Genomic DNA, 12,464 nt, shown 5'->3' with positions numbered 1-12,464 from the left:
ATACATTTAAAATATAATATAACTAAAAACGCGAATCAAGAAAATAATTACCATCAAATTGACATATAAGTGACTCAAATTTATACAAATAAATAATAAATACGTAAAACATTATAAATGAGGATTTAATAAATACTGGATTTTATAATAAGAAATTGTTAATGTAGTTGCACCTATAATAATTCAATTAATGCTGAGCTTCTCGTACAAATTTCGAATAAATTCCATATGGTGTGATATCTTTTGGTTACGTATTATAAATGTGGGTGATATTTGATATATAAGGTTTGGTGATAAAATACGTGTCGCGAATTTATGTATCTAAAATAAATATTTTAATTTTAATTTTTTATCAATCAGTAATTTCATAATAAATAGTGTAAACCATTTTTTCAAATAGTAATAATAAGTAATTATATCGACCCAGCAAACACCGATATATAATTGTTACATTGCTATAATAAAACGGAATATAACAGATAATATAACGTGTACGTTACATGTAACATCCATGTTAGTTGTAATTTTCCACTCATAGATATAACATTTTAATATAACATATATTACATTGTAGTTATATTGTAATTATATACCAAATAGCACATTGATGTATTGATAAGTCAGTGCTATCTTGAAATATAATGACAATATAACTACAATGTAATATATGTAATATTAAAAATGTTACATCTATGAGTGGAAAATTACAACTAACATATACGTTACATGTAACATGCTTAAGTATATAACATTTATATACTGTGTTTGCTGGGGATATACAATAGAGTGTTTCATTTAAATTTTGCCTTAGATTGGCAAATATATCTCTGAAATTAAACCAAATAAGAGAAAATATTTAAATAAAAGTTGTAAAAAATGTTTAAGTAAAAGATTTCGAGGAATAAAGTTAGCATTTGTAAAAGTTTGTAATTTGCAATTAGCAGCTATAATATACTTTTTAAAAAAAACAATTGTGTTTTTAACACTAATTGATTTTCCTCATTATATGCATAAAAGTTTTTAAATAAGAAACCATCGAAAAAATAAATATTTGACAAGATTTTATAATTTATGTAAAATTATGTTATATTAAAGTAAAATATCTCGTAAATTATTCACTTTTCGGTTGTTCTAGCTTAATAACTTTTTAAGTCAAATATTGCGAGGAATAAATTTATATAAAAAAATTAAGGTAGTTTAATTAAAAAAGAAAAAAAATATATATATGCGTGTGTGTGTACATATATAAATGACTTTTAAAAGACCTTGAAAATTGCTCTTGGAAATCAGACAGTAGCGTTAATTTTTTCTTCTCAAAATCCTACAACCTTTATTTAAATATTTAAACATTTATTTCGCATTTTGTTTAATTTCAGAGACATTTGCCTGGAGAAATAAAAATGAATTAATCATCTTATTGTATAATCGTAAAAAGATATTTAACAATAAAAAAAGAGAAAAATATGTATACATTATATATGTATACATATGTATGTTAAATAATATACAATTTAATATATATATAGTACCATTTAAAAATAAATAAATTATATATGTAAAAATTTTATATAGATATAAGGATAAAATTTACCGTGCTAATTTGTCTAGATGAAAGTGCACTATTAATAATTACCGTCATTGCTGCATTCGTACTGATATGTCTATAAGAACAAATAGTATATATAAAATTATAATTAACACATACGTATAATAAATCTTTATGATAATGAGCAATATATTTTTTTCAAAGAAAAGATGCTAATTACATAGGCCTCATCTTTTCAAAATTCTTCAACAGTTCTTCAAGTCCTTTAGTCGTCTTAGCATGTCTCGAAAGAGCAGAAAGATACATATTAGTAATTAAAGCATACATCTTATTGTTCTCTTTTATCATCTTTTCATCTATTGGTATATCCTTCATTATAATATTTTCATATAGAAGTGTTTGTGTAACAGACAAATAATTCTGGATAATTAGATGATCCTTAAAACAACTAAGTAATTCAAACACTGCCGCATTTTCCCTTTTCATAGACACTGCTTTTTTCAATACTTTTGATACATGATCCCATAAAGAATTGTTTGCAGTCTTTAAACCATTACATAAAATCCATTTCCGCCAATCAGGCAAAAATCTGTAACAAAAAAAAGTATTTATTTTTCAATATGTCTCTTATCAATATATTTAACTATAGTCTTTTTATTATTAATACCTAAAAATAAGGTCTATATATATGTATAATTGAATATAAATTTATATAATTATGTATATAAAAGATCCCAGCAAACACCGATATATAATTGTTACATTGCTATAATAAAACGGAATATAACAGGTAATATAACGTGTACGTTACATGTAACATCCATGTTAGTTGTAATTTCCCACTCATAGATGTAACATTTTACAATAATATAACATATATTACATTGTAGTTATATTGTAATTATATACCAAATAGCACATTGATGTATTCTTGAAATATAATGACAATATAACTACAATGTAATATATGTAATATTAAAAATGTTACATCTATGAGTGCGAAATTACAACTAACATATACGTTACGTGTAACATGCTTGAGTATATAACATTTATATACTGTGTTTGCTGGGTGTATACATATTTATATTTGATTTTGTGTTTTTTTCTTCAGCAATAAATATATCAAATACAAACGCACAAGAGTTAAAGAAATACAGAAATATAATAATTAAAAGACACTTACGTATTTTTTTCACTATTATTTAGATATAATTTTAATTGGTTTTCAGCTGCTTTAATGCACAAAGGATGATCAAAGAAACATGCCCATTTTGAGCGTTCTTGTACTAAACATTTATCAAAATCGTTGTTAGTTGGTACTGTTGGACCGTACATATGCTCTCCTAAAGGATCAAATATGCTGCTTATGTTCAATACTATTTCCTGAAACTTGATAAAAAATAAGTTTTTATATATTTTAGTCATAAAATTATTTACAAATACATATGTATAATATATGTATACATATATGCGAAAAACCTACATTTTTATTGAATATTTTATTTCCGTAAAAAATTAAAATATATCCCGAATTAATTAATCTCTTGAATAATTTTTTATATTGTTTAAATATATACAAATCTATAATAGGTTTATTTTTTTACGTAATTCAAAATTTTTTCTAATTCTTTTTAACTAATGTTTCTAATTAATTTTTTTCTAACTAATATTAGATCATTACAGAGAAACTAACGGATAAAAAATTTCAAATTTTCACAAAGATATTATATGTATAATAAATGTTTGTAATTAAGTTACTTATCATTTATCATATTATATTTTTTTAAATTAACACTCAGTTCAAATTTTTGATATAATTTTTGATATAATTGCAAAAGCTTACTATACTTCCAAATAAAAGAAAAACTACTGTAAAAATAACAAAGCTACAAGTAATGCGTTACATTTTGATTCTAAAAAAATACAGCGCATGCGATTATAAGATTTCCGTATAATTATCATATAATTAAGTTTATTATTATTTTTATTATCTAATATCTTATTACCTATAAGAGCAAGTCCGAATTTTGATATAAAATTGTTACGATATAATTAATAATGTTGTTAATGATATAATTTTGTTGACCTAGTATTTGACACAATTTTATTGTAATATACTTTATTAATAACGGTACCTTTATCACCGTGGAAAATTGTACTGGATTATACTGCAATGCATAAATATTTGATATATATTCAAAAATTTTGAACATAGGGTACCATGCTATATAATCTTTCTCTCGCCATAAGTATTTCACAAGTTTCCAGAACAAGCAAAAATTAAGTTTATTATTTATTGCCATATAAAATGCGTCATCGATGATTTGCGCTCTATTGAGAACATGTATATTTGTATATTCGTCAGAATTTAAATAACTTGCAAGATTCTGCCAATTCTTGAAATCATAGTTAACGCGATAGTATCCTGATATTAAACAGATAAATGTAATATTTTTTAATGATTAAAATAAAAAATATTTCGATTTAAATTAATTTTATTTTTGCACATTGCTTTAAACGCATATAAACTATTTTATGTAAAAACTAAACCTATATGATCTGAGGAAATAAATGGCGTACAAAATTGTATAAATTTAAATTAATCATATAGCTAGAAAAATAATATTTACCTAAATGTGTTTAATAATTGTGCAAAATATTATAAAAAATATTATTGTTATATAATATATGTAAAATATAATTCCAAAATTTACAAAAATATATTGTATAAGTAATAAATATATGTAACAAAGAAAGAATGTTATAATAAAACTAATAATATATTATAATTTATATTACAATTTATTTAATATTTACCAGTTTGTTGTATATTGACAATTATCCATTTAACTTTTTCATCAAGGAATATTTTCATCGTCGGTTTGATTTCTGATAAATAATTAGAAATATTTGGCCTATTTGCGACAAAATTGAAGTCTGTATTTATAGTAAAGGTGACGGGTATAAAATATGGGCTTTTATCCGATTTGTCGTCCAAATTCTTCGATATTTCCACTTCTCTGGTTTCATAATTTCGTATCACATTTAGCACAGGACAACACTTTTCTTTAGTCCAAATATCAATCGCTTTTTTCACCTTCCATAAATTCGATAAATCCTTAAATGTGTCCTTGTGTCTTCTTGCAGCAGCTTCCATCGTATACCACAGATCGTCGGGAGTTTTAAAATTAAAGGAAGTTTGACTGTAAAATTGAAAAGTATGGCAATAATTACTACATAATATAATTGATTTGATTCGTATAAGGAAAATATAAAATTTTAATGAGTTTTAACGGATACTTAAAAAGTCAATTGATTTGAAGCAGCGGCCGATTTTCTTACAAAAATATTTAAATCAGCTATTGCATAAAATAATGCTAATGTACATATATATGTCCCAGCAAACACAAATATTACAGTAACATAACATAGATGTAATAGTTATGTTACAATGTAACATTTACATCTATGTTATGTTACTGTAATATTTGTGTTTGCTGGGATATATATATGTATACAAGGTGTCCGGTAAATAACGGACCAACGATTACAAATTGATTTTTTAATCAGTTTTGGAACGATTTTTCCTCAGCGAAAATGTCGAAAAACATCATGATTTTTTACAACTTTCCAATATTTGTCATTATGTATCTTTATAACTAAGCCTCAAATTAAAATTTTATTATAGTAAACTCTACCTGAAATTAACTGAAGAATGTGATTATGTTAGACTTTTAACTCCAAAACGTTTAGTTTTCAAAAAACGCATTTTTTTCAATCGCTTATAACTCGAAAATTATTGACTTCTCAACATTTTTGCTAAGGAAAAATTGTCTCCAAATTGGCCAGAGAATCCGCTCTTAATCATTGGTCCGTTAATTACCGGACACCCTGATATAATTTTATTTTTTAAATTAATTACTTCATCATTTTATTAACATATTTTAGTGTTTTTGTTATATTTAAGAAAGTGTAATGTATAAATGCATATTATTGTATACTTTATATCTAGGTATTTGTACATATGCATAATATTTTAATTATAATATTTCTTATCTGATTTTTAATTATTTTGTTGTTGACTGATTTAACTTTTTAACAGCATTTCTCAATCTTTTATTTTCCAAATTTCTGTTTGTTACATATGCAAAGATGTCATCGGGTACACTTTCATAAACCTAGCGTATATATTTTTTATCTTCTTTACTTTTTGTGTTTTGTAAATATATATTTATTATATAAAAATAGAAAATTTCGCAAATATCGATGAATAATATAATATATTGTTTAATACATAATATGCTTTAATAAGTCTTACATTCATATATTAATTTATTATATTAATAATTTTTATAATTAAGATTGTTATTATTGCCAGTTGGACTTCAATTTGTATTAAAACCATGGTTTTATTGTATGTAACAAACAGAAATTTGGAAAATAAAAAATTGAGAAATGCTGTTAAAAAGTTAAATCAGTCAACAACAAAATAATTAAAACTCAAATAAGAAATATTATAATTAAAATATTATGCATATGTACAAATACCTAGATATAAAGTATACAATAATGTCTGCAGACAGTTTATATAATTATAATATATGTTTCAAAATTTTGTATTATATAACATATTTGAGAAGAAATATATTTTTCTTTGGTTTTTTGTTTCTTTGTGAAGAAAGTTTTATGTTTCAGTGTGTTATTAATATTTAATAATTATAAAAAATAAGATTTAAAATAAACGGGAGTTCGGATCATAGAAAATAAAAATTTATTTTAGAAAAACCTTATATATAGTAGTCATATTTAGGGAAACTCTTATAATTATAAATATTATATTATTATATAAGTAACACTTACTTTACATACGTATGGAGAGATTTCCAAAATACATCGTGAGCTAAATATTCTAACATGCGCCATATAACGGCTCCTATAAAAATATAAAGTATGCGTAATTATATATATTTTAAATAATTTTAACCCATAAAATGTTCATAAATTTGTAAACATAGCTAATAGTACTACATGAAAATTATGATCATAAAATTAAAATGATTTTTTTATAACTAGAATATATGCAAATAAAAAGAAATAAATGTAGAATTGTATTTAATTATTTTTTTCTTATTGATATACCTATATGTTTATGATTGACAATTTAATTAGTGTTTAATCATATTATTTACAAATTTGTTATATATGTATATTACATAAATATGTATATATTATATATTTTAATTAATTGAATTATACATAATTTAAATGTAACATACATACCTTTAATAGGAGAAAAGGAAATAACTGGATTAATTTTAAATATATCGCCTGTATATTCCATACAATTAGCTGTATCCTTTGATGTTAAATAACGAGACTCATATTGATTCTGAACTACAAACAAGTCCATCATCCGAGAATCTGGAAAGGCCTACGAACAAATTGATGTATCCAAATAAATATAAAATGATAAAAAATATCACATAAATAAATAAAATGTAATAATATATAAAATTATTAGCTATTTCTAAAGAAACCGTTACTCTTTTATATATTAATTTAAATTATAACATTTTTTAAATTTTCTAATTAAAAATATGTATATAATTATTTGACGATTTGATGAAAATTATTATTGCAGATTAAAAAATATAAACACAAGTTTTTCCTAAAATCTAATAACATATTTTAAGTGCATATTATTTGCTCTGTTATATTTTTTTCCAAATATAGTGATGACTCTTATAAAAAAAGCTACAAGAATACTAAAAAAATTATTGGTATAACAATACTTTATTATCGAAAAACTATATTATTATATTAGTAATTTTTTTGTATTTTATTTTTTGTGTAAGGGGATATTGTAAGAAAATGAAAAAAAAATAATATAATGATATCTCTTCTATATTTTTATCGAAAGAGAAGACAAGTTCAAAATTTTATATCTTGTCAGAATATCACAACCAAATTTTTTTATATTAACGTTAAAAATGTTAGACAACAACCTTATCGAGGATGTATGTTTCGAGGAACATAACGAAGCCTTCGTTTAACCACCAGTAAGACAAACAAGAAATATCGAAGATATAACCATATCCTCCTTGAGATATTATACTATGAGCTATTGTGCGCATCACTGTATGTTTATGCGCAAAAACATCTAAGGATTCGTCGTAGATTACGTCAAATTCACTGAAAATTGTTCGTAAATAATGTGATTATGTTGAAAAATTTTGTTATAAACTCGCATATTTTGCTTATGTAAAAACAAAATGTCTTTACATAAGTATATTAAATATAAGTTAAGTATTGTAAAATATATAATAATTAAAATTCTAATAAACATAAGAATGAATTAAATAAACTTTGGTAACCAAAAAGATGGTAGTGTTATGTAAAAATTCATTTAATGTACTTAATATATGTTTTGATTTTATATATATGTAACCATTTAAAATAACTTTAGTTTTTTCTCAAAATCAAAGTATGTATAGTAATTTTATTTTGCAATATTTTTGTTCTGCACATTTATTTCTTAAAGTAATAAAATAAATCATCTTCTAACACTTTTTTGAATAATATATAAAAAATATGGAAATAATATTCTTACAATAAATTCAATAATTAGAACGAAAACAAAATAAAAGCATATATTTCTGAATTATATATAACTACTCTCTAATTGTTAAAATAAATAAATAAATGGATAACTCAGTAAAAAAATTTATATATAATTATATATAACAATATAAAATTATATAGAAATATATACAATTTTGTGTGTAAATTATGTATAATTATATATAATTTTATTATATATGACTTACCTAGAATATTATTTATTTCTACATTATTACATGTATATGAATTTTATATTATTATATATAATTATTTAAAAAATTTTTTATCAGGAGTATCGTTATAAATCTATTATATTTAATTAAGTTAGATGTAACAATAGAAGTAGAAAAATATATATCTTAAAATTAAAAACTTTAAAGTTTAAAATTTTAAACAGTTTTTAATAATTTGTTACGATTATTCCTAGAATGTATGTATATATATATATATATATATATATACATATACATATATATTACTTGAAAATAACCAGACCCCTGGTCCGCCAAGTTTTGTCCTCGAAATTCGGTAGAACGACAATATCTATTTTTGGAACAATTTGGAAGATTTTCCATTCGTTTCTTAAATATAGAATTAAAGTTTCAGCAACATTAATCGCGACTTTCATGTGGGCTGTCAAGTGCTGTCTGCACAATACTGAGTCGAATATATTATTTGATCCTATCTTCGTTTTCCGTAAATAAATCTGATTCATTGTCTTGAATTTATATATCACAATTGCTATGTCGTTCGGAGACATTTCAGATGTCGTATGAAAACGAGTAAATATTATTTCTTCAGTATTATTATAGTCTTTTTCCGTAAATTCTTGCATCATATTTGTTATAAAAATGTTTGACACATGATGTTGAAAAGTAATGTTAAAAATGGCACTTAATTCCGGTTCGTCCAAACATGGAAATAATTCTCGAGCTGTTCGTGGCTGGTTTAGTATCGCGAATACCCTATCACATTTTAATGACATGATTTAGAGAATGACAACTTTTTAACAATCACTGGTACAATCATTAAAGAAGCATTACAGAATGTACCAGTGCAATATATAAATAATATATAAATATACAATATAAATTAATAATACAAAAGTATATGTAATATATAAATATATTATTTATAATATTATATATAAATATAATAATTATATACATATAATATACACATAATAAATAATAATAAATATAATAATATATATAATATATAAATAATGTTTATAAAATTTAATATATATATATATATATATATATATATATATATATATATAACTGTAATAAATAACTATATACATTTGTATAAATGTATTTGTATTATATGTACACTTATATAGTTTTATATTATTTATATACATTATTACTTATTGCTAATTTTTAATACATATTTACTTACGTTTTCTGATTGTACCAAGAGGCTCGCGAAAACGCATTTTTATACCAAATATACAGAGGTATATTAGGTCGAGCAACCAAATTGTTTACAAATTCTATATTCACAATATAAATTTCAGACTCCAATTTATATGGCGCCAGAGGCACCGAGATAAAGACCATTATTTTATTTATTTCTACGTTTATATGATAACATGTATAGATTTTTCCACTCTTAGCCGACTTTAAATGTATGTCCAATATAGTTATAAAATTTGATACATCTAAAGCTATGGTATATGTTGGACAATTATTATAAACTATGATACTGGATACGCCTTTTAACGTAGTTATCTCTCTAGACTCTAGTTTTAGGCTCAAGTTATAATGGAGTGGTATCAGACAGTTCGTCGCAAAAGCCATTGTCTTTACGAGGATGCATAATAAAATATTTAATGAAAATTTTAGAAACATTATGTCAGCTTTTGTGTCTCAAATATCTGCAAACACAGATTTCTATTAATCGTAGAATGAAAAAACAAAAATAGACAAATAAATAATAAGGAAAATGCAAAACTATCGACTCCTGTCCGAGGAAAGGAAAATATAAAAATATTGCAACAATTTAAGAAAACATACAATCCATTTAAATAGTTGTAAACTTTTATGAAAATTTTTTCATAACATTTATATTGCATTTTATATATTTTGTATCACACAATGTATGTTAATCTTAAGTCAATAAATTTATGTCTTCTATTAATTTAATTTTTTAAAAAGTAAAAACCATTGATAAGAGTTTTATATAAAAAATACAAATTTTTTGCGAAATTTAAATGGTAAAATTCAATATTTCTTTAGTCATATTTTTCTTCGTATTTTTTTATATTTTGTACTTATCATATTATAACCATTTTCAACATACACAAATTTAAACAATTAAGAGTTAAATAGGATACAAAACAGAAATATAAAAAAATAAATGCAAAACTTTCGATTACGAAAGAAAGGAAAAATATATTTAAAAATTACAATAATTTATAAAGTTTAATTTGTCTAAATAATTTATTAATTTTATTGAGAACTTTTTATATAAATTAGGACACTACTAATTTTATTTTAATTACTTTAACTTCTTCATATTTTCTGTAATTATTGAAAACGCTTTTAATACAAATACATATAAATAAACAGTTATTTTAATAAAATATATTATCAGAACAATAAAAGTTTTTTCACATCTTTTATTATGTAACTTCTATTTTTATTCATTCCTAATGTAAAAGCAATAATGTTATATTAGATAAATTGAAATTTAAAATAAAAGAATTTAAAAATTATGCATATCATGAATAATTAGAATTATAAATGATAAATTAAAATAATAAACATTATTGATAAATAAAAAATAATAATAATAAACATTGAAATATTAAATACTGAATTAATTATAGCATAAATGGTGAAGAGATATTACTTTGGAGAAAAATATAAAAAAATAAAGAATACTTTTATTACTTTTAAAGCAAATTAATTTCATTGTTAAGATAATTTAAATCTGTGTATGACTATAAAAAAAGCTATATATGTATGTAGCCTTATTGAAATAAAGTAATTGATACTTTACCTCAGTTTTCGATGATAAAAATTTGCAAAATATAAATTAGAGCATTTATATTCTACGTGATTGTTGCAAATCCATTGTATAGGTTAAATTGTGTCTTTAACTAGTTGAATTTATAAACATTTAATATTTATTAGTTTATTTTTCAAAAATATCAAGGTTAATACGAAATATATCAAGATAAATGTGAATTTTTTTCTTCATTCACTTAATACAATTATATATTTCTGTGTAAATTATAATATTATATAAAATAAATGTGATTAAGAGATACATTATAATATTTCTTTTATAAATGTTAATTTAAAAAATGTAATTTCAAAAAGATTTAGTTCATCTGATTTCGATGATATTTTATAAAAACCTTCCTTTCAGATTAAAATTGAAGTCCCTAAAGGAAATGTTGCTCCATCTTTATTAAAAGAATTTATTAGAAGAATTGGTTACGAAATATAATTATTGTGCATATTCGTGCTAATCGTTTTGAAATATGTGAAATAAGAAGAAAGCTTTTATAATATTCTCGAGAAAATTGTTGTTCACTTTTAATTCTAAAGATATAATTATCAGAAAAATTTGAATTATAATATATTATTCTAATATTGTATTATATAGGTTTCAGCATTTTGTAATGTTTACATCCTGTTCACGCATAAAAGTATGATTTATTTTAATTTTTTTAGTCGTTATTATTTGTGCCGACCAGTATTTTTCCATTTCTGTTCAGTGTATAAGATGTGTATGAAATGAGTTGGTTAGTTTTTTTCAGGGGATACAAAAGGAAAGGCGAAGTTTATATAGGCTATGTATTGTTTTTACACACACTTCAAATTAGATAATTATTTTACTTTTTATCATTTTCTCTTAAAAAATGTGACTTTCTTATAAGTATCGAAGCTAAAATTCTCTTTAGACGTTTCCATTTTAATCTGAAAGAAAGTTTTTTATTGGGGAGATAACTGCTGTTTATTCAAACTCAGAAATATTTAATGTATAGATTTTAGCTGAAAAATATATAAAATAATTTCTTCTATATAATTGTACTTTATCCGTTATTAGTTTGATATATATATATATATATATATATATATGTTTATCAATATATGTTATTAATTTCAGACTTATATGTGTCATTTGTAAGTCATGTAATAATAAAATTCGATTTTACTTACATTATTTGCGGAATCACGAGCCGTTATTTTAGCCAAAAGTGGTAGCCAAAAGTATCACTCAATGTAGACCTTACCTCTTCGAACGATCATCAAATACTGACGGTATGATAACATAA

At 22.5% G+C, this 12,464-nt stretch overlaps 1 protein-coding gene across 4 annotated transcripts; it reads right to left on the bottom strand.

Moving 5' to 3' along the window:
* Positions 1-104: 104 nt before the first annotated feature.
* LOC114934079 (aminopeptidase N-like) lies at positions 105-12,464 on the bottom strand. 4 transcript variants are annotated; one of them, XM_029306708.2, is made up of 13 exons: positions 12,349-12,463; positions 11,180-11,279; positions 9,575-10,052; positions 8,650-9,135; positions 7,555-7,741; positions 6,830-6,980; positions 6,410-6,482; positions 4,367-4,752; positions 3,685-3,974; positions 2,733-2,938; positions 1,767-2,135; positions 1,592-1,661; positions 105-321 (listed from the first exon to the last, which is right to left on the bottom strand). In XM_029306708.2, exons 3-13 carry the CDS (start codon positions 10,024-10,026, stop codon positions 184-186), a joined length of 2,808 nt encoding a protein of 935 aa, XP_029162541.2. In that variant the 5' UTR covers positions 10,027-10,052; positions 11,180-11,279; positions 12,349-12,463; the 3' UTR covers positions 105-183. The 4 variants fall into 4 exon arrangements, with proteins under 4 accessions (XP_029162541.2, XP_029162573.2, XP_029162548.2 ...); XM_029306740.2 differs by lacking the exon at positions 3,685-3,974 and having other exon boundaries at positions 4,647-4,752; positions 12,349-12,464; XM_029306715.2 differs by lacking the exons at positions 9,575-10,052; positions 11,180-11,279.

The sequence above is a fragment of the Nylanderia fulva genome, unplaced genomic scaffold (genome assembly GCF_048542155.1).
Source record: "Nylanderia fulva isolate GAGA-0341 unplaced genomic scaffold, ASM4854215v1 Scaffold68, whole genome shotgun sequence".
NCBI classification, from domain to species: Eukaryota; Metazoa; Arthropoda; class Insecta; order Hymenoptera; family Formicidae; genus Nylanderia; species Nylanderia fulva.
This window is presented reverse-complemented; position numbering and strand designations above follow the sequence as displayed.

What these genes read in the sequence shown, in the direction of transcription:
- LOC114934079 (XM_029306708.2), bottom strand. Translation starts at nt 10,026, where the DNA reads ATGTTTCTAAAATTTTCATTAAATATTTTATTATGCATCCTCGTAAAG. An exon ending in TCTTGGTACAATCAGAAAAC is followed by an intron (nt 9,136 to 9,574) that starts GTAAGTAAATAT and finishes AAAATGTGATAG; the next exon opens with GGTATTCGCGATACTAAACC. An exon ending in CATCTAGACAAATTAGCACG is followed by an intron (nt 322 to 1,591) that starts GTAAATTTTATC and finishes TATTTATTTTAG; the next exon opens with ATACATAAATTCGCGACACG.